This window comes from Phoenix dactylifera, chromosome 14 (genome assembly GCF_009389715.1).
Source record: "Phoenix dactylifera cultivar Barhee BC4 chromosome 14, palm_55x_up_171113_PBpolish2nd_filt_p, whole genome shotgun sequence".
Classification (NCBI taxonomy): Eukaryota; Viridiplantae; Streptophyta; class Magnoliopsida; order Arecales; family Arecaceae; genus Phoenix; species Phoenix dactylifera.
This window is the reverse complement of record NC_052405.1, coordinates 15,837,316-15,860,493: the sequence shown is the minus strand read 5'-3', so window position 1 is coordinate 15,860,493 and position 23,178 is coordinate 15,837,316. Positions and strand designations below refer to the sequence as shown.

At 35.4% G+C, this 23,178-nt stretch overlaps 1 protein-coding gene across 1 annotated transcript; it reads right to left on the bottom strand.

Moving 5' to 3' along the window:
* Nucleotides 1–7,163: 7,163 nt before the first annotated feature.
* On the bottom strand, nt 7,164–22,586 carry LOC103710826 (eEF1A lysine and N-terminal methyltransferase). Its single transcript, XM_008796725.4, has 16 exons — nt 22,146–22,586; nt 18,956–19,057; nt 18,777–18,843; nt 18,141–18,322; nt 17,781–18,041; nt 17,017–17,100; nt 16,863–16,910; nt 16,711–16,775; nt 14,623–14,671; nt 13,323–13,599; nt 12,375–12,496; nt 12,133–12,213; nt 11,988–12,062; nt 7,873–8,069; nt 7,632–7,782; nt 7,164–7,515 (listed from the first exon to the last, which is right to left on the bottom strand). The coding sequence occupies exons 1-16, from the start codon at nt 22,515–22,517 to the stop codon at nt 7,330–7,332; spliced, it is 2,319 nt and encodes a 772-aa protein (XP_008794947.2). The 5' UTR covers nt 22,518–22,586; the 3' UTR covers nt 7,164–7,329.
* Nucleotides 22,587–23,178: the final 592 nt, after the last annotated feature.

Below are 23,178 nucleotides of genomic sequence, written 5' to 3'. Positions count from 1 at the left end.
TCAGCCTATGATTGGGTTGGTAGGTCAGATTTGGACCACATCATTTACAAATCAAACATACTTGATGGACGTGTTTAATGAAGAAATTCAAAGCTATTAATGAAGAAATTCAAAGCTATTAATGAATGGTTAGCTACATTTATTTTAGCCCTAGTTCGAACAAAGGTGATCATTTCATTTGTAACTTTGATAAGCCTTCCCTTAGGAATCTATCATAAAAATGGGAGTCAGGCTCCAAGTATGTCTACCAACCCCCACAAGGACCATTTGCCCATCGAGGGAATGTCCAAACGTAGGTGATGTCAGGCCAGGTGGGATTTATAATTGTCAAGTGGTCCAACTATACGTGGCTCATGAACTTAAGACAAACGTTTCCATAACAATTTTTTCTGGTCAGCGGGAGAGGGAGGAAAGGTACACCTAGTGACCGTTGAAAATTATCCAACATCAAATAGATTTCTTTTTTCTTTTTTTCTTTTGGTAAAAAAGTTTCATATAATCCAAGAAACACCACTTAATTTTAAAAAACAGATCATTCCATTCTGAGGAAAGAATTCAGCCCCTATGCTATTCTCCTATTTAGCATCTTAGATTGGGATTAATTGATTGTTATTATTAAATCTCTTATTCAAAGCTCGAGCCGATCAATTCAACTCAACGAGTAAAATGAGATCCAGCTTTCATCTAAAAGCATATAAAAAGAGTCTAATCCGAGTCAGTCCAGAAATGTTAGAGTTTTAATTAAAAAAAAATAACTTTTCTTATCTCCTAATCTTTAGTCGTTTTAAATGCTTTAAAATACTTTTTTGTGAGTCACCTCTAGTTGTAACTTTTCGAAAGAGAACGTTGGTTTCCGAAATGATACAGTGTTTCCAAAACATTGCGTATCTTCGGAACTATCTCATCTCTTTAGTCTTTCCGATATAGTCTATAAATAGACTTCTCGGAATTAATAAAAAGAAATCTAATTTCTTCCTTACTGGTACTCTATTTATCAAGAGTTTCTTTCACAAACATAGAGTTCTTTCACTCTTCAACTTTCTACTTTCTATCTTTTTATTTTTTCTGAGCATTTGAAGGAGTCGATCGGGTCAAACGTCCACAGTGATCGTGCTCGTTAGAAAAAGATCGGACTAAGCTGAGTTATTGTACCTTGAGAATGAGATCGCCGTAGACCTGTACGTAAGGGGCAAATCACGTTTTTAGGCCAGTATATACCACACGCCTCGATCCAAGCAAGCTCTTTTCAATCTTCTGATTTTATTCTAATAGATTATTCTCTTACAATACTTCTATAAAATAAAGATATAGAAGTTTATAGGCAAAATATTTTCAACAAGAAATACAAGTCCAACTAAAACATATTTCTTTTGATCTCATATGTCAACCCATGATTAGTCTGGTAGGTTAGATTTGGGCCACATCATTTATAAATCAAACATACTTGATGGAGCTGTTTAATGAAGAAATTCAAAGTTATTCATCAATAGCTAGCTACATTTATTTGCAGCCCTAGTTCTAACAAAGAAGATCATTTCTTTTGTAACTTTGATAATCCTTCCCTTAGGAATCTATCAACCCCCACAAGGACCATTTGCCTATAGAGGGAGGGTCCAACCGTAGGTGATGTCAGATCAAGTGGGATTTAAACTTGCCTAAGTGGTCCAACCATACATGGCTTACGAACTCAAGACAAACGTTTCCATAACTTTTTTTCCTGGTCAGCAGACAAGGGAGGAAAGGCACACCTAGTGACCGTTGGAATTATCCAACATCAAATAGATTTCTTTTTTCTCTTTTTTTTTTGGTAAAAAAGTTTCATATAATCCAAGAAACACCACTTAATTTTAAAAAACAGATCATTCCATTCTGAGGAAAGGATTCAGCCCCTATGCTATTCTCCTATTCAGCATCTTAGGTTGGGATTAATTGATTGCTAAGCTCGAGCTGATCGATTTAACTCAATGAGTCAAATGAGATCCAGATTTCTTCTAAAAGTATATAGAAAAGAGTAGTGATTCAGATGTTCATGCCAAATTGCTTTCTGCCTACTTTTTATGAGTCTATGCATGAATTGGTAAGGTGTGGCATCAGGTTATCATGTTAATACTCCATTAGGTTTCATGTAAATTACAAATAGAAAAAAAAAATTTCTAAGCCATCAAATTGCTTCCTTAGCTTCACTAAATAGAATTTTGAAATAATAACTTATTGCTTTAGGAGTTATGCAGGTTTAGCAAAGAAAAAAATTGACATGTTCCCAATTATAATGTGCTTGCATCTTAGAAACTGCCAGCATCTTTAGCTATAATGTGTTGAAGTCTCACACTGTGAACCCTCAGTCTCCATGTATCCCAAGACATGAGGAGTTAGAAGACAAATACCTATTGAAAAGAAATGATCTCTCTCGAATAGTTGAACACGACTTTGAATCATCGTCGAACCACGATAAATCCAAGTACTTTGTTTTTTTCTCAATGAAATGGTTGTGGCTTAGTGGTCACCATGTTATTAAATAAAGGAAAATGAGTAAACCAAAGTATCTTGGTTAATTTCCTGTATGCTAGGACCTTGCCTTTTTGACCCTTCTTTGTTTATCCATTCTCTACAGTACTATATTACTTCTTCTTCCTCTTGACATCCATTTATTGACCATGTCCATGATCAAGGAGATTATGGACAAACTACATTATATGTGTACAAGTTCCCTTTTTATCTATAAGCTTGTATTTATTGAAAGTTTCTTTCAGTGACAGGACCAAAGACCAATTCTCTGTCAAGAGAATATTCAATAATTGGGGCCTCTACCTGGTAACTGATATGAAACTTAGTTTATTGGAAACATATTTAGGAAGCAACCTATCAACATAATGCAAATCTGGCATAGTATAGAATATTAAATCAGAAGTTCTACCGAAACAAGTCCCCGAAAACACAAATTCAACCATGTTTGGTATCCACGTAGATACCTTTCATGCTTAGACAGCTAAATGATCTGAGTAGGTAGGAATTAAATTTTTGATTTGTTGAAAACAGCAGTTGAAGATGTTTGTGAGGAGATTAACCAAATTGTAAGCAAGCTCAATGCTGTATGATGGAAAACTCCCTCTGATATCAGCTGGTTTGGTATCTTTTCTTCTTCTTTTTTTATCTAAAGGGGAGTTAAAAGGAATAAAGAATAGAGTGTGGGCAAGGTACGTACCTCACCTATTTTAGTTTGATTTTTTATTGTTTCAGATCAGGTCAGTTAATCTAAAGAGCTTAAAAATGCTTGACCTAAAACTTGTTTAGGTAATAAAAAGAAAAATTTCTTGAGCATGTGAGAGGCAATAAACAAAAGATAATTCTCTGAATATTGTAAGACCATGTAATATGAACCTGTAATCTCTGTTTAACAAATGATATTATATGCGAAAAAAAGAAGAAGAAAAAATGATACTTTGAGTAATGCATAGATGCAACACCATGGCATAAAGTATAATAATGTCACAAAGGGTTGGATTACCTAGCACTCAATCTCTATCCTTAGTACTCAATCTCTATCATTTTCCAATTCCCATGGGGCATTTTCTTGCATATATTTTACTAAGTCAAGCGAAGAACATTAGTAATCTAAGGGAGAGAAGCACAAGAGAGTTGTCGAATCTATCTGTTAGTATGTTCTACTTGAGATGATGGAAGGGGTAGGCACAAGCATTGGACGCAGTCAAGTCAATGCTAAAACTTGTGGTGGAAATAGCCATCTACCGATGCATTTGTCTTTGAGCTGCTAAAGAATTAGAGTTGGTTTATGTTACTACTGAAAGTCATCATATTACTAAATCACCAAAGTATAGTGACTAAAGATTCCAAGTCAAGGAATTTACAAGAAATTGGAGCTTTTGATGCTTAATACTATTGCTAATAGCACAAATTTGAAGAGGAATGAGTTGGCCCATCGCATATACGAAGTCTTTTTTTTTTTTTGTTGTTGTTTTGAGGAGACTAACCTGGACTTTAATAAGCTGGCTTTTTAAGTATAATTCGCCAAGAGTTAAAGCTTATTAGAAATGTCGAATGTGCTTTAGCTCACATCTAGCTTGTATGGAACCATAGCCTTTGATGAAACAAGGTTTTCATTCCAGCAAGATATCCGTGATGGATTGGGGTTAGAGAAGGGGGTGCAATTTGGTTTGGTGCACAATAGCCAGATTGAGTTGTATAACTTCAAGCCTAGTTTCAACCCAAATCTTCTCTCTCTCTCTCTCTCTCTCTGTGGCTATATACATATAATATCCAATATGATAGGATTTTTTTCTGTATCATTCTACATTTCTAATTAATTCAATCCCTTCTTGTAGATTTAATTGTATACTGTCTATCTTCTTTGGACTTCAGTTTCTTTTATGCTTGCATATTGTCCTGTAACTAGCGTGGATGACTTTCTATCAGAACCTATTTCATTGATATTGCAAAAAAAAAAAAAAGGAAATGTGCACCAATCACCTTATGACACATGGCCCATAAACCTTTATTTTTAAAGCTTTTAAGATGCACAAAGGTTTCTGGCATGTACACATTTCCTTTTTTTTTTTTTAACTATTTAGCTCACATGTTCTACAATATATTCTAAACCTTAAAATTCTTCCCTGTTGTTAGTTTTTGAGAATTTTTTACCTTCCAGTTATTCTGTTCCTCCAAATTTATAGTTCCCATGATATTCGGTTAATTCCTTTCCATAGTTCGGATGACTCTAATTCCCTTTTTCCAATGATTTCTTGATAATTTGATCAAACGTACAGCCTTACAAGTTTTCTATTTTGAAGAGGGGGGAACACACAGCCACCCACATTGCTCAAATATCTGTTATGAAGTATGTTTGCAAGAAAGGAATTTGCATCCATGGTTGCTATCAGATTAATTTTTATTATAAAAAAAGTATATTGCTGCAGCATATATATATATATATATATATATATATATATATATATATATATATAAAAGATATCATATGAGGGTAATAGTACTATTGAGATCACTATTCTCAGAAAAAAATGGCGGAAGCTTCACAGACCTTAAAAAAGAGAATATTACTCTACTAAAAATGATGATCAAGATGACAACTCTAGAATATTTGCATATACCTGCATATAGTGTGGGTCAAGGTCCACAATCTTGGTACCAGATACCGTATCGATACCTTATCAGTTCGGTACAGTACAATACACTTCTATGCTGAAATAGCTTTCTTATCTATTTCTCAATTTTTATCTCAATACGCCTTGGTACGGACCAGTATGCACCTCGGTACGCTTTGGTATGGGTGGTACGAAACTTGTACCGACTTGAATGTGTGTTTCATATTAGTTTTCCTCTAACATGATATAGTACATTCCGTACCAAGCAGTATGTTCTGTTCCTTGCGGTATGGCAGACTTTGATGCAGGTTTTCTGCTAGTTAAATTGAATTTCTAGTTCATACAGCTCTATTTGTTTAAGCATCCACAACTACTAGAAATAAAAGCAGGAATCAGTTGTCTCATGCATCGGTTGGTCATAAGCTTCTAGTGGCCAGTTAAGTAGTGGATGGATGAGAGGTCAAATGATTATCTTACAACTAGACACGTCACTTTAGGAGAGCCGAGGGAGTGGGAGAGACAGGGTTAGAGTTTGAAATACGGAGGGTATAATCACCCTCCCAAATTTAATGAAGACCAAAAATTATAAAAAAATTTGAAGGTGGACTGGATGTTATATATCCATCCATTAGAGCTTATTATTAAGATCCGGTCCATAGAGGGACTGGCCGTCAATTTGCCATTTTGAATTACCAAACAAAGGAGACAATGGTTCCATCCAACAAAAAAGTTTTGTGATGATTAATGTTGTATATGTTATTTTACCTTTTTGCAAAAAGTATTATTAATATTATCAAGATAGTATAAAATACACCATAGGGTAATGGTACACCTCATGATAGTTGGCCATAAACAATATATACAATATGCCGAAGACATGGACAAATAGTAAAGTCTAACGAGTAGTCAACAACTTATTCATGTACAAAAGTATCTCATTGCAATAGAGGAGGTAAGCACAAATTTTAAATATTATCTATGTTTAGCCATTTGCAAATACGCATTATAATATAAACTTAAATATTATAAAATACACTAAAGAACAGTGAGATACCTACACGATGGTTTGCCATAAAAAAATCATATAATATTTTCAAAAATTACGTCAAAAATAGACAACGGGAATAAATAAGCAGAGAGAAGGAAGAACAGACGTGTTTTTCTGGTGATGAGGGAAGCATCTATGAGGTTGGATTGTTAGTACCAGAAGGTGCATCCATCTATACTAACACCATAAAAAAGGAATAGTTGGGGCTATTGGCGCCAGCTTTAATATTTTTTAATTAAAGATGACAATTTAAAAAATTGAAAAGATATACAGAATTTGATATAAAGATGACATATGTATGTATGTATGTATACGTACACGCACGCACGCACTATATATATATATATATATATATATATATATCCATCCATCTATGTGGGCGTGCAAAGAAAATATCTTATATTATTTAATATTTATAAAGTGAAAAACAAATTTATTGGTTAACAATTAAAATTCGTTTTTTACTCTGGTAGAAATCCCTAAGGCTGAATCAAAATTCAAAGCATCCAACGCTACCTATGCGCAAAAGCCACCATCCATACTGCTCTGTTTTGTGGATGATTTGAATCTCATGAACTCATCTTCTCCATATGGAGCACATGGTTCCAGTATAAAGCCTTTGAACTGCTGTTGTATGGAGACCTAATGTGCAGGACCAGCTGGTTTCTTATCCTCAGAGAAACATCCTCCAGATTCCAATCTTAGAGCATCTGATTAGAACAACTTGGTGCCAACTGCTGGCCATGCCACACACTAATAAACAAATTCACAGAAGTTTCTTAAGAAGATACAAACATAAAATTGAAAATTACAGAAGTTTCTCAAGCACCAACAAAAAAGAAAAGAAATTCCAAAAAAAAGAGAGTTAAATTCTTTAATATTCCCAACAAAAATAACAAGAGCACCCAAGTACTTCTGCGTACTGCTAAAAGATTACTGCGCAAAAATTTGCTAGCACAACAAAACCACAATCTAAAACATGACAAGACACTGCTTCATGACCAAGTTGGTTTTCTTTAATAAGCATATTAATTTACTGAAGCAAAAACAAAACTGCCATTGTGCCTCTATTATACAATGTTTAAACATTAAATTTAGAATGATTAATACGAAACTAATTTACATGGGCTCTAAGAATTAATCGGTGCGATTTTTTTGACTATACTACTTCAAACAGTTGATCTTCTGCATCAACATTTGCCTCTCCGGAAGATGAACCCGCATCATGTTCTTAAGTTGAGTCCATGCCTCAGGATAATGATCTATGTGGATAAATGCCTCCGAGGAAGAAGCAAAGAGAATCTCATTAACGTCCTCCTCCAGTTCTAGAGAGAAGAGGTGGCTGAAAACCTACACACCAAATTTTGCACCAGAAATCACAATAGCTTACTAATACCCATGACATATCAGACTAATCAGATTGATAATTATGTGGCATGATCATAGATGTTCTGCTTGGATCTTACCACTTTCATTCGCGAAACAATCATCTCCCTAATTGCTGGGGACCGTGATACCAGATTGATAATAAAGAGGCCACCTCCTGAGAGGAATGTCTTCACAGACAAAAGGAATGATTCTTCTACAAAATCTGCAGGAGGGCAGGCCAACCCAGAGCTGCAAGCAGCAGGGGAGAAAATCCACAGTTACATACATATTGAAAGTTTCCAGTTGTGTAGAGAAGACAAACAAGATGATGTTATCCACCTCAGATCAGATGAATCTGCATCAATAATGACAATTTTACTTTCAGTATTACTGTTCCCATTGGCAAGAGATTTCATAACCTCTCCATCATGTGATTGTGAAACTGTCTTGGAATCATCTACTTTATGTTTGGTGTCCAAAGGAGATGGCACAATATTCGCATTTCGAATAAATTGGATTCCATCATCAATATGTACCTGACAGATAAATAGAGAAATGACATTTTCAATGTATGCTACTGGTACTTGAAAAGCAACTCAGATGAGACAGCTAGTAGTTGCAAATATATGGGGGAAACATTAAAGTGGAACCCTGAGTATTTGTGAGAACATAAAAAAAGGCTAACAACCAAATATAAAATGCTGGTGGTTTTACATCAGAGGTGGTTACTTGTGTTGATGATTCACGATTTATAAGAGTATTCCTGGGTGCAAATCTGATTTTTCATAAACCCTTTCTGGCTTTCCCCATCTAACCCCCCAACCAAAACAGAAAAAGGAAATAAACAAAATAGCTTAAGATGACTGCAAGTCTATCTTATGATTTTCCCTGACTTGCAATGAACTAAGGATTAAATGGTCTGCCAAATGAGATATCAATTGACCGCACTTTTCAAGTCAAAACATGAATCTAGGTAACTGCGCATTCATTAAGCAATACAAATGCATAGCAGATGCAAAGCATGGTTTGGAGTTTCGGTTAAAACCTCGACACCAAAACCAAAACTCATCAGTTAAGGTTTGGAAACAATCTGAAACCAGGTTTAGCTTTGGAAGTTGCCTATGGGCCAAACTCATTGCATATATAGGAAATTCATATTTATCATTTCGTCTCAGAAGTAACAAGATCAAAATTTTACTTCGCAGGTCCTCAGATTATTTGGAAGCATTGTCATGCTGGGTTTCAAAATAATTTAGTGATTCAACTTCTGATTCAGGTTTGCTAATCCTAGAGCTTAGACCTGAACAGCATTTAGACTTTTATGTGTTAAATTTGCCATCAAACAGTAAAATGACAATATTGCACTCAAGAATGATGTGAAACATGATTGTTATATCTACTTTATTTTATTTAAAGATTATATGCATGCATGCATATATATAATTCAGAGGGGGGGTGTGTATACACAGATATTAGTTCATTATGAAACCAACAAAACGATATACTTCAAGGTTTTGAACGGTACAATATGCATTAAAATGTTCTCTGATTTGTTTTCTTTACTTGTTTGCTTTTCTTTTTTAATGGTTTGTAGTTTTCTATTAGGGCTTTTACATGACCATCCCTACTTTTCCCGAAGTAGCAGGAAGGAACCTACCTTGGTTTATGACAACAAAATCCCCACATTCTTTAGAAAGTATCCAAGTATTCCTTGTGCACCATTTTGGCACCATGTGCATTAGCACTGGCTCCATGTGCACCAATACTAGTTAAATGCTAGTTCCACATCCGCTAGTACAGGCATCATCTACAGTAATATTGATTTAATGTGCATTAATTTTAACACAATATGCACCAAGCACATTGCCTGTATGAGATCAAAAGAAGGGCAGCAAACAAGTTGAGCCAAGCTTGTAGCAGCTTGAGCTTGCCCGGGTAAACGGAGGATATTTCAACTTGAGTCAGGTTCAAACCCACTTAACTACAAATATTTAAGCTCGGTTCATCTTCTAGTAAACAAATTTGAATGGGACTCTTTTCACCCAACCTTAGCTCCTACTTATTTTAGCAAGCATGGAGTTATTGGGCTTGGCGTGTTAGGAGTCAAGCTCTGTGGTGGGGCTTGAACATGGCTCATTTCCTGATGACCTCAACAATACTGTTATTAAGCTAAAACATGAGTTGTTTATGAACTTTGTACATTTACAGCCTTAGAAAAGGGCTTGGCTTTGGCACAATAGCATTTCTTTAAGGGCTTTTTTTGCACACATATCACTACCTCCCATCTGATATTGCATTCTCATCTAGCTAATTATTACAGCACTGTTATAAGTCCATGCATTAAAAACCACAACATCAAATATTCAAACTAATGCACATCATAAGAAGTTCAGTCCACATGGTTTCAGATTTGGTGCATGTTGAGATAGTATTGCTGCACATGGTGCCAAAACTAGTGCACATAGTAGGGCTGAAAATGGATCAGATACTGGTTATCGATATCCAAATCCATACTTATTCAGCTGATACAAATACAATTACTGATATTAAATGGTCATAAAATTTGTATCCATATCTGTTATAAATGGATATGGATATAAATCAGATATTACTTGAGATACAAATTGAATTTCTGAGCAAAGTTTAACAAGGACAACTAACATTAGGCAATGCAAGCAGAAAAGATGAATGCAATGGAGTTGTAATATAATTACCTGACTAAAATTTAACTAAAATTTCGCTATGCATATACATGGAACTGATGGAAGGATCAATTCCATTACTAAATGTATAAATATAAATATTTTCATAGAAGCCGAATAACAACTACCTTATGGAGAATGTGGATAATTAACAGCCCTCTGCCTGGTGATCATGTACATGTGCTCAACTGCATATCCCAAGTTCTGAAAAACCAACCCAATAGATACCATACCAAACTATCCCTACTGAGCCCAGTACTGAAACACATACTGTGCTGTACTGCCCCAAATTGGCAAGCCAGAAGTTGATACAGGGACGTACCACGATATGTATAATATTAACACATCACCAATGTGCCCTGTATCACGATAATTCAAACTTTGCTCATCCATGTCAATGATAGGCAAGCTCCCTTGCCCACTTCGAATAAAGAGGGATTATTTTTTTTATCAATAAGTGAAGCACCTCATTAAAATGTGAAAAGGGGGAATTATGTTTCTGACAGAATTTCTATCTATCTGAATGCAATCAGATACAGATTGTTATAAGCAACCCCTATCTGGATCCAGACTTAGATCTGGCCAAATTTTATCCAACCCTCTTTCAGCCCTAACACATAGGTCAGCTTCAGTGCATGTGCTGCCAGAATAATGCACAGCGACCTATATGGATATTTTGTAAGAAATAGGAGGATTTTTTGCAATAGCCTAAAAAGTGGGGACTTGCCTGCAATTTCCCAAAACGGTAGGAATGATCATGCAAAAAAAACTTTTTTATTATTTTTAATTGAAACTGCCAAAATTGGAGAAACAAATACCAAAACCACCAAAAATTGCCAAAACTCGAACTCATTTTAACCAAACCAAAACTGAAACCGAGTTCTGAAATTTTGATGCCAAGAAACCTGATATTTGTGAAGCTAACAGAAACATGAACATAAAACCTTCTTTTGTCAATCAAGTTCAGCTAATTCAAGCTGGTAGATGAAAAGCAAGATAATCATCTCAATGGAATCATTTCCTCAAGTGCGTTACAGGAAGCTGCCAAAGATATGGGTGGCAATGGGCAGCCAAGTTGTGTCAAAGGATAGCAACATTCAAGACCTTGGCCCATATCAGACATGACCCAAGATGGGGTCAACCTCTCGGACCGTAATCTAATATATTTTGCAAAACTCCATCCTTAACAGACCTAAGCTAACCTATGAAATTTAGATTTTACAATTGTTACTAGCTAATTTTTAAAATAATTTAAATAACTAGTATGAAGGAAAATACCAACCACTCAAAAATAATTCTTATTCAAGATCATAACAACCTGACGTAAATCATTTCAACCTAAATAGAACTCTAATATCATGGATTGAGTTGGGTCGAAACTCTAATCTTACCTAACCCATTTAAAGCTTAAGTTAGAAAAATTGACACATACCTGACCTAATTAAAAAACCCTCGACTCAAACCCGACCCAAGTAGGTTCAGGTCAGGTCAATTTTTGACAATATATCAAGACATGAAATACATGAAATATATATTTCTAGGATGTAGTTAACTTTTTTGTTAATTCTAACAGGAATAGTTATACGACCAATATATTACTCATATCTAGGATTCTGTAAAACCGACCATGTAATCAGCAAAACATGTTGAGATGGGCAAAAAATAACAAGACAAGTAGGCATAATGTTTAACATGAATTAGTAGGATATTTTCTCAAAAAAGAAAATCAATTTGTAGGATAATTATAATTACCTTCAACCGCTTATCCTCTGTAAAGCCAAAATATTTCCTTGCTAAATCCAAAATTAAAGGATCCAACTCCACAACCTGCATGGAAAAACTAAGAGTAACTAATTGTTTTATGCTAAGAGAAGGTCATCAAGGTTATGCAAGCTACCTCAATTTCCAGAAAAGGAAGGCATCCATGAAGAAACATAGGAAGAAGCCCAGCTCCAAGACCGACTATAATTGTTCTAACCTGTGAAAAAAAATTACTCCACTTAGAGCAAAATCAAGCCATTTTTTAACATCACCAAAGAAGCTAAATCAAGCAATGAGATGCTTCAAAAGAACATTGGTTCCTAATATCATGAAATATCAAGAGTTAACTTCATCCGCAAGTAGCAAAAAGTTTGTTACCTTTTTTTCAGATGATGCAGCAATTTCCAAAGCAGAAGCTATTAGAGCAAAGCCTGAAACGATTCCGCTGTGATAAGAACTAGCAAGACAACTATGGTCAACCTTCCAAGTGCTTCTGGATCCTAAGTTAACAAAGACAGCAGCCAAGAAAAATAAAAAGTAAATTATTATAAACATTATTGTATTCAATTAGCACATATTGTAGAACAGCCCAAAAGTTGACAATGACAAATTTTTGGAAGCAAAAGTTATTTCCACAGTTTTAAAAAACAATCAGATTTTACTCCAAAGAAAATAAAAGGCATAATCACCAAAATATTGCGCTATAATAAGAAGAAACATGCTAACATCAAATTGACGTATTATAAACATGAAATTATTGCACATATGGGAGAAGTCAATATCAAGACCCTTAAGTTTCGTAGCAATCCAGAAGTGAAGACCTTGCAGGAAAATGTTATCTGTATGACATTATATTAAAGTTAAATCAGGGTTTAACAACTCCAATTAACTGGAGCTACAAATGGCTCTAGAAGAGCCATGCAACTGGATAAGTCGATCTAAAAAGGAAATTCTCTAAAGGTTACTCATTTAGTTGGTGGCGATCATCCATACATCAGTGGTCTGGAATTTGCAGGTCAATGTCGGTAATCATTGAGGACCAAGATGTTGCCATTCAACACACAAAGAGGAAAAGGAGCAAGTCAGCAAGAAAGAGAAGTGGTATTCCAGTGTTTTTGTCTTTAAAATTAAAAGTATAGCTGCAACATAAGTAAATAACAAGCAATTTCTGGTATATTAATATTATAAATGGAATAAAAAAACCCATCAGGATATCCAAAATGTGAAACTAAGCAGTTGCTTTTGGTAGTAAAATGGTTCATGGTTCGAATCCCTTCAGGGAGCAATAAAACAGATCAGGAAAGAAAAAATGGCATAATAAATTACCATTAATCAACTTGCTGGAATCACTTATTTTTTTGCCTCCTTTTTTCCTGGATTTTGAAGATAAGCTGCTCTTCTTTCCAACTGATTCAACAGGATTGCTTTGAGGTTCTCTTATCAGCAGTGCTTCTGATTGCACCAAACCCAAACTTCTTTCAAAAGTAAGGCGACGAAACATCTTAGTGTCTGATGAGGTGAGGCCAGTGTTATCACCATCTCCGTCTACAGCTTCATAGATAACATCTTCCACAATTATAGGTCCAGTAATAGTAGATGTAACCTATGAAAAGATCAAGCACATGACAAAAAAAGGATTATTTATACCGAAAAAAAGCTACACATGGCTGAAGAAGTTAATTTCTATTTTCTAGATACATGGGCTAATGAAGAAACAAAAATGCAAATATGAACTCATGAAATTCTTTTAATAATCGCCTTACAATTTCATAACTACACATGCATTTACAACACAGTAATGATAGATGCAGCCATGTCAAGGATGGTGATTCATTCTGTCAAGGACATAGTGAGCATATTTTGGATCTACATAGATATCAGGCTAACTTAAGAAGACATCTCATCCACCACAAAGGTGTGATCTCTAGAAGTCTTGCAATTCCATCCACATGTACTCAAATTTACAAGAAAAATCACTTGCCAAATTGCACTAAATTCCTAAGTCATTTTAAAGAATACCATTGGCTGCTTTTCTGTGGCGACCAACCACACAAGCAATATGAGGAACAACTCAACCTACATTTCACCAAAATCCCATAAATTATCATCAATTGCAGGAAGATTTTAACAGTTACCAACTATAATTATATGCAAAAGTTCAAGAGAAACCCAACAACCTTCACCCCTCCTGACAAGTAAATCCAATGAAAATCCATCCATGACTGTTAAATTGTTCTCATCACAGTTTGACAAAAAAATAGAATGAGCTAGCATTTGCTTTCTGAAAGTGCATCCTTCAGCAATCTTCAAAGAAGCACTAAATGATTATACCACCAAAGACTCCAAGTCCTTGGTGTTGCTTCAAGCATTTTTATGAGCTCCTAGATACTGGCAATAAAAATCACTATTGTCATCAAACAGTTATTAGCATTCAATAAGTTTTACAAAATCAGATGCACAAAGACTGTAGACATGTGATTACATTAAACTTTTATACAGGCTATTTTTCTCTTAGGCATCATTAGTTTCATCCTGTATTAATTGCACATTCAGCAGATAGGAAATTGCTAGAAGAATGGAGCTATAATTTTAGATTGAAAAGTTAGGTGGAATGTTGAGACTAAACCTTCTGCAAAATGTTCCTCTGCTTGACACCATCATTGGCCATCATAAACCTGAAATCAGGAAACAAATATGAAAAATATGGTGCTGATTAAAATGGGTAGTCAAATACATAATACAGAATGAGAGATAAGATGTAAGTATTGCTGCTACAGATAAAAAAACAACCAACTAATTATTGATTAAATTTCAAAAGTGATTCTACTTCTCTGAAACCATGCATGAAAAATACAGTTCCACTCAATAATTAACAAAGTCATGTGACAGATGAAGCCCAACAATACATAATTGTAAAGAGCCATAGAGAAAGTCAGTGTAATCAATAAACAAAGCACATGTAATTTGGTAAAAAGTGGTCGGACATTCTTATCCTAGAACGAGGCTCGGGTTCTAAAGATATCCTTACAAGTTGGATGAAGAGGCCAGTAGTTAATGGAAAAATCCAAGTTCAACAATTATTTTTTAAAAAACAAAATTAAAGAAAGCCAGAAGTTAACTTTGTAAAACATTTAGTAAAAAATGAGAAGGAAGCTCACTAGGCAAAGGGAAAAAGAAGCTTGACTTAGTCTATATAAACGCCTGGATCTTTTAGTTAGTTATAAAAACGAAAAATTAAAGTCAATACTTTGAATTAGAAATTCAAATGAAATTCCTTTCTTGTAAATATAATCAGCTTATAAAAATTAAAAAAATGGAACATGTTTATAGCTTAAACTTCACAGAACATATGACAAAACCCTTGTTATACATCAAGATTACTAAAGTTTGGGACATATTTTGTGCATCATTTGTACATTCACCCATTTATTGGCCACCTTTCAAAGTTGTGGCTTCTTGGACGAATTACAAAAGTTCAACTGATGCTTAATTGTAAATACAGAAAAGGGTTCTTTGGACTCTAGTTTGGCAAATCCACCAATACAGAAATTATTTCTTGCATTTAAGTATAAGATTGCCAGAAAGTATCCTAAAAAATTTTGCCTTTGCCGCACACATAGAACTTGATAGAAATAAAAGGCAGTTGCTTCACAAAGAATATGGCCAATCATAAATAAAATGCAATGCCACAAAAATGTAATGTCCTGACCACTTAGCTGCAGCTGCTATTCCTGGTTTCTAAAACAGTTAGATAAACTAAAAACAATCTTCCCTATTATTGGCAAATTGCACTTCAAGTGCATTCTTCAGTTGCACAAAGCAGTCTAAGATATATTAGTTGAAAGAAGCATTGTTCAGGGTCTTAACTAGCAAAACGGTAACAATGTTCCTCTGTCCAAGATAAGAAAATGCAAATGAGAATATCATGGTCTCATTATCATGCTAAGGCCAGATAAGATATAAATGTACATTGCAGCACTTGAAATCACACAGAGTAACATAAATAGCTACTTTGAAATCATCTACTTAAAGTGCAACCTTAGTTTTTAATCACTGAAATGCTGCAATTGATACAAAGCTAAACAAACATGAAACATAAGATGGTATTATAGGGATTCTATAGACTATATAAGTCCTAATTTCTCCTCATGTGAAAATGCTAAAGATGTTTCAAAAAAATGCAGATTACAACAACAATCATGCCAAGATCTGTTGATTGACCTTTCATAATTCCTAGTACTATGGTAACAAAAAATCATGACCAATTTGGGCAGCTTATTCTTTCACCCGGAACTTTGGACCAACTCAGACCTCCAACATCAGGTATAAAGTTGGTTTAGAAAGTTTCCATACCTTGATAAGTAACTCTGATCCATAATGTTGAGGATATAAATAGGACCAAGTCTATCAAGGTCTTCTCTAAACAAATGGTTATTGACTCTTGTATGTTATTTTTCAATTATTTTGGTGGTATTTTCGATATCAGTGACAAACTAAAGCATGTAAGATATATTGAGATTCCTTGACGCTGAAATAAATATCTCATTAAAAGTTGCAAGACATTAAAACTTCCTTGTTTAAGCTTGCAGGAGCTTTGTTTTCCTGAAACTCTGCCAGCCTAGAGTAGCTAGAACAGTCATTTCCTAGCAGCCTAGAAGGTCCCACAATCTAATACATTCTAAATCTTTTAAGCACAAGCACTAGGGAAACTTACGGAATTCGAGCTTCATCTTCAGGATTTCCAGGTGCCAAATTTTTAACAAGTGGAGATAGATCCTTCTAAAAAAGGAGAGCAAAAAGAAGAAGAATAAGGTTGTAGTAGCAAGGCATACTTCATATGCAACTACAAAATTTAAAGAAACATACTTGGATATCGTCCATGCTGGCATGGGTGTGCCTTGAGTCCAAAAAAACCTAAATACAATAAAAAATAAGCACCAATAAAAAATTGGATAATTTTAATAATGTAAAACAGAACGGACCCAAAAGAAGATTTGTTTCTTATTTTAAGTTCAGGTACCATGATTAGACGAGCTGCTTTTGAACTTTCAACTACAAGCCATTGTCCTTCTTCTGAAGTGAACAGCCATTCATAAGCTCGAGACTGAAATTTAATTAGTCATACATCTCAAAAACAGTTACAATAGAATAACTACTGCACAACTGAGATTTGAGAAAAAATGTAGGCATGAAAAGAAAAGGCACTCAGATTAAAAAGATCCATCAATCAGCAAAAGTTGAATCATACATCTAACAGACATGAATGAGCTTCTGAAAATATCAAAAGATTCGTACAAAAAAATAAATAAAGAATAGCATTGCTTTGCCACATTAAATTATGACTCCAACATCAAGAAACTAAACTAATCAATACTAAGCAACGAGTGTGCCAAAAGACCTAAAGAACATTCTTTTGAAGCAAGAAAGACTTCAGCTTAAGAAGTCAATGGAGGAAGAATGATCTTCTCCATATATCTCTATACATTAGCAGCTCTCTTCCTTCAAAAGTTATTTCTGTTTTATTACACAAGTTTTTGCAAAGAAGAAAGCCAGAAACGCAGAGCCTTATCACTGCACTATTTGCACCAAATAAGGGCATATATGGATTAGAAATTCAGGATCTATTTCATATTTTAACCATGTTCTACAAATAATTGTTATATTGATCTAACCTAACCCCGCAGTTCTTCAGCCAGGGTTTATCACTCTATTCTATTGTGCAATACATATAGAAGACTTTGAAAACACAAATGTTGAAACGCAATAAAGACTAAGTCTACCAACCTTAGGGACAATAAAAACACCACAATGATACAAGAATGGATCAGGCTGCTGCCGAGCATCCAAAAGCACAGTCTTGTAGCTATAAAGGCAGCTTCCTTGTTCACCAAGAATTAGCTGACACCTACGTCCTGGGAGAAGCTCCTTCAAATTTCCTTTGGCTCCTAGCTGTAGATCTTCCAAAGAATATAAGATATCAGCACCAGTGGAATAGTTGCCCCGAATTTTATTCTCACCTTCAACTGCATTATTTAAAGCAAAGACCTGCAGGAAATAATGATTTAGCTAGAGAGTATCTAATACACACACACACACCATTCTTATAATTATATATCAAGAGAAAGGAAACCATGATTCTTTTACCTGCTTCGCATTACAATTTACAGCAGAGTGATCAAATAATGATCTAACTGGGTTCAATGCACCCAATTTCTCTTTTACAACAGCCACCATGAATGTTTGAAAAGTAGGCTTGTTACAAGGTCTGTGAGGTATAGCATAAATACTTGTATTCCATCCAAACCTAAACTCAGAGAAAAGCAAACCTATAAAAGAAGATGAAAAGTAGTTCAGAATAATTGTCCCACTTATGGCCTGGAAGTAGGCCATCAATTCAAAATTGTACAAAAAAAGATGAGAAGAATAGCAAACATAATTCTTTTAGAAGAAGGATAACCATCAACAATCCCTTATGCTTCAAAAACAAAAACATTCATTGCCAATATGAAAAGGATTAAGAGGTAAAACTAGTGCATCTGTAGAGAGATTTTGGCTGATATTGAGCTATGAATGAGTGACCCAACTTTGCTATGACATAGATCGTAAAATCAAATTGTACAACAAAGATAGGAAGATTAACAAGGAATAAATCATTCAAAAGAAAAAAAAAATCTCTAATGCATAATATCTTCATTCCTGACATAAACAAGATTAAGAGATAAAACACTGCATGCATAAAGAACTTTTGGTGCCACTGATCTAGGAAGGTTGAAACCTCACCTTGGACATGGGATTCTGCAAGGGTGAGACAAAGATATTTTCCTCCGGATTTCAGAACCCTCTTTACCTGGAAAGCACGCAACTCAGTTCATTTAGGACCAAGTATAATCAGCTATTTTAAATAAGTTACAATTTTACTGCCACACGAGAACAGAGCTTAAGATTCAAGTGCTAAGTACCTCTTTAAGTAATTTCTTTCCAAGCTTTGACCCAAGCTCTGGTTCCATTAAAGCATCCAATCCCCCTTTATCAAGAATGACATCAAAGAACTCATCTGCAAACTGGTTGGTTTATAAGGTTAGCTCAAGTAAATAATATCTTAAAAAAATTATAAATTACTTGTGGGGGGAAAGCAAATGGCAAGTGTGACGTGACTTACAGCAAATCAGATCTTTATTAACACTTGCACTACAGACATCCTAAATTAATATTGTAGACACACACACACACACAGAGAGAGAGAGAGAAGGTTATAATGTGGTAATATAATGGTTATAGATGTGTCAACAATTAACTTCCACCATCAGCAACGTCATACATCAGGAGGCTTCCTTTAAAGTTTAGCAGCCACTGAGAAGAAACCAAGTCTAAATAGTTACAGCTTAAAGGCTGGTCCTCATCCATCAAAACCTCAGCAATGGCATTATAACTACTCATCAAACTTATCATTTAGCACTGTCGTGTTTCTTGCACACACTAAGCTACCTCTGAGGGATAATGACAACTTTATTAAGATGTTTTAGACCAGACAACAAACCATACATATATCCCCCTTGTTTGTTACATTGTTACACCAGTCTCCTCAGTAAAAATGTAACCTGAAACATTGATCTCCTTAGCATCTAAGAGCTAGCAGCCTGATTGTCCCACCACCAGTTCCCTAACTTCACAGGGCAGTCCATAACTTCAAGTCTGCATAAAAGAAGCACGTACAAGGATCTAGCCATACAAACTCCTAATAAGTGCACATAAGGCATCATATTAGAATTCTAGATTAACCCAAAAAAACTACATATTGCATTGCTATCATCCAAAATATACATGAACTTGTAGTTTAAATTAAGATCCGCAATCTCAGCATTAGGTACAATGCCGATACATTACCTGTTCGGTATGGTACAGACCAATATGGTACGATACACACCCCATACCAAAACATATCTCAAGCCATTTTTCTTACTTTTTATTATAATACCACCTGAAACCGGGCAATACTGCTTAATAGGGTTGGTACACACCCTGGTTCACCTATGTACACCTTGGTATGCCTTGGTACAGATCGATAAGGGGCCTATACCCACCCGAATAGTATTTCATACTGGTTTCGACCTGATACAATACGGTATGGTACAACCAACAAGGCAGTTCGGGGTGGTATAATAAACACTTGTTTAAAAAAGCATACAATGGAGAGACAAGAATTAAGGATGATTAAAGGAAGGAGCAACAGAGTTCAATCTCAACTAAATCTCCATGAAAGATGATAAGGAAATAGAAGCCTCAACTCTTTGAAGCAAGTGAATCACAAGAGCCAAAAGTTTGAAGCCGGTGAAGCAGAATTGGTTGACAATTCCAATTATCAAGGTTTTAAAACCTCAAATCGGATTTTTTATCCATTCACTCCTTCAAAACAATGATGCAAAAACATGCAACAACTCATAATCGATTAGTGCTACTCCACTTTTCTGGCATACTTGTTTCCAACTCACTTTTATACTTCTATAATGCCTAAAGCAAATCAAGTTTTACAATATCTTAGTAATGTGTCTTCACATCATTTAACCTACTTGACTTATCATGGGTGACCATAAATTAAACTTAATTGATTATAAGGGAATGGATGGATATTTTTTTATTTATTTATTCAAGATCATGTTATAAGTTGCTGAAATTCCCTTAGATACATTGGGTGCAAATAATATTGTACTCCATAATCCTTACATAAACATTCAAATATAACAACATTTGTACCTGAGCAACAGTTTTTTTTTCAAAAATCTTTCTTCAAAGGCATGCAAAATGATATTGTACTCCACAATCCTTACATAAACATTCAAACATAATAACACCGTGCGGAAGCAACAATTTTTTCAAAATCTTTCTTCAAAGACATGCACTAACAATATACAATATAAGAACCAAAATCATTAAATTTTGATGTAATAACAAAATCAACTAAAAAAGGTTTAAATTTCGATACCAGGGCATGTCTTTGATCTGGGATAGGTTGGTATGGTATCAAGACGGTTCTAAACAACCATAAAAAGCAAGAGCAAAGAAAAAAAATAGAAAAACAAAAATAAATAAATAAAATAAACTGGTGCACCGGGATGCAAGGGTGGCCAAATTGTCAAGACACAGCAGACTCGATCCGCCTCAATTAAGATAGACCAAGACAACCCAGTTCGGAGAGAACCAGGTCCCAGAACCTAGTCTATCACCAATCCAATACAATACAGGTGGTACAGACCAAGAAAGATTGGGTCCTTAATTCTTGCAACTAACATTCATACACTTGAGTTTGCTTTTTTCTTCACATAATTTTCTTATTTTTATCCAAATATTTCTTTTACTTGAAGAAAAATCTTAAAGTTTAACGATCCTTCATACACCTTTGCCACATTGGGAGTGGCAACACCTTCACACATTGTAAGACATCATGGATTGGGTTCTATAGTTTTGAGATGGCAGGACTACGTGATTTTCTATTTAAACCCCTTTATAGTTTTGAAGTTGTGGGCTCAGATGTGGCCAACATGGTGGCCTAAGATCCTATTGTTTGGTAAGTTGAAGAGTTTGGACTGGTATTAGCAAATAGAAATGCGCTGTTTGAAATGATAAATATATCATAGTCCCTTCCTATCCAACGTGATCCTACATGAAGAATACATAGGATGAATAATAAAAATTTCTAATAATCAGTCACTATTCCAGAATTCAACCATGTTTAAAAAACATCATTCCAATAATAATTCAGAATCAAGCATATAATTCCACCTATCAGCAGTGATATGGATCACACCAACCAAATAATTTCTTACACCCACAAACTTGCAAGCATAAACAACTCTAAATTTCTTCAAGTTATTGCACATCCAGTTCAAAGGTTCAAATTTTGAACCTAACAAAGGCATCAACAAGAGCTGAGCTCCTGAGCGCCACAGAATAACACACAGGTAACACCGTAACAAGCATCTTCGCTCCCAAACTATCAAAGCAACAAAAATAAAAGCACCGTACGCCGCAATTTATACTAAGGGGCTGGCAAGAAAAGTTCCCTCCTTTCCATGCCAAAACACCTGACTAGCAAGAGAAAAACGCCATAGACCGCAAGCTAAGGGATTTATGGTAGGTTTGGGGCTGGGATACCTGCATATCAGTCATGTCCATCACCCGCCACCGCATCTCGGGACGGGAGCGGACATTGCGGCGGAGCATGTCGGAGACGACTACCTTGGAGAAGTCGATGTTGGTGATCTGCCGGAACCCGGCGTCGTATAGGTACTCGGAGACGCGGGAGCTGCCGCATCCCGGGACGAGAATCTGGATCGGGGTGTCGGCGGCGGAGAAGGAGGAGAGCTCGGCGAGGAGGGGGTCGCGGAGGGCGGGCCATTCAGCGTACCACTCGAAGGAGTCACCGGCGCCTCTCAGGGTGAAGAACTTATCCCAATTCTCCTTGCTCGTGAAGTCCCCCAGGGTTTCCAGGATCTCCAAGCCCTCTCCCCCGCCTCCCTTCGCCATGACTCGCTCCCGTTCTCTCCCTTCCCTCTCGTAGTGGTCGGAGAACTGCGAGGGGTTTAATGCTTCAGAAGTTTACTAGGCCTCAACCCCATGGCTAAAATAATGGCTGAAAACGGGTCGCTACCAATTTCATATTTGGAACATTATTAAGACTAGACCTAACCCATTAATTGATTGGATTGGGTTGGATCACATCTCTAAAGAGGATTTTAGATCCAGTAGCTCATTCGGGACAAGTATGATCTGAACCCAATCCGAAATATTCGAGTTCACATCGTAACCTAGTCGAGCTGGATTTGCAGTTTGGCTCGAGCATCTACCTACTCTTTGATTGATAAATATAATAATTGATAATTAATATAAAGTTGCTAAAATTATTTAAATAAAACTTAAATTAGCTAACTTAAACTTAAATTTTTATTGACAAGATATAAATTCATCCAAATAATTAATCATACTTGGAATTGAATTTGAATAGATCTAGATGCTTAGGTTGGTAGGGTACTGTGTAAATCTTGGATAGGACCATAGAGCTTAAATGATATCTTCCGAATAACTTTTTTTAAGTGAAATTCTGGGCTATTATAAATGGTATCTAGTAGATATGGGCCCTGACCTATTTAGACTAGAGGATATTGTAGTATGAGATTATTTGGTTAGG

Excerpts from the sequence above, each read along its gene's own strand:
- LOC103710826 (XM_008796725.4), bottom strand. The coding sequence starts at position 22,517 with ATGGCGAAGGGAGGCGGGGGAGAGGGCTTGGAGATCCTGGAAACCCTG. Across the intron at positions 7,783-7,872 it reads GCAGATTCATCTGATCTGAG|CTCTGGGTTGGCCTGCCCTC; the intron begins GTGGATAACATC and ends TGCTGCTTGCAG. Across the intron at positions 7,516-7,631 it reads TTGTTTCGCGAATGAAAGTG|GTTTTCAGCCACCTCTTCTC; the intron begins GTAAGATCCAAG and ends TTTGGTGTGTAG.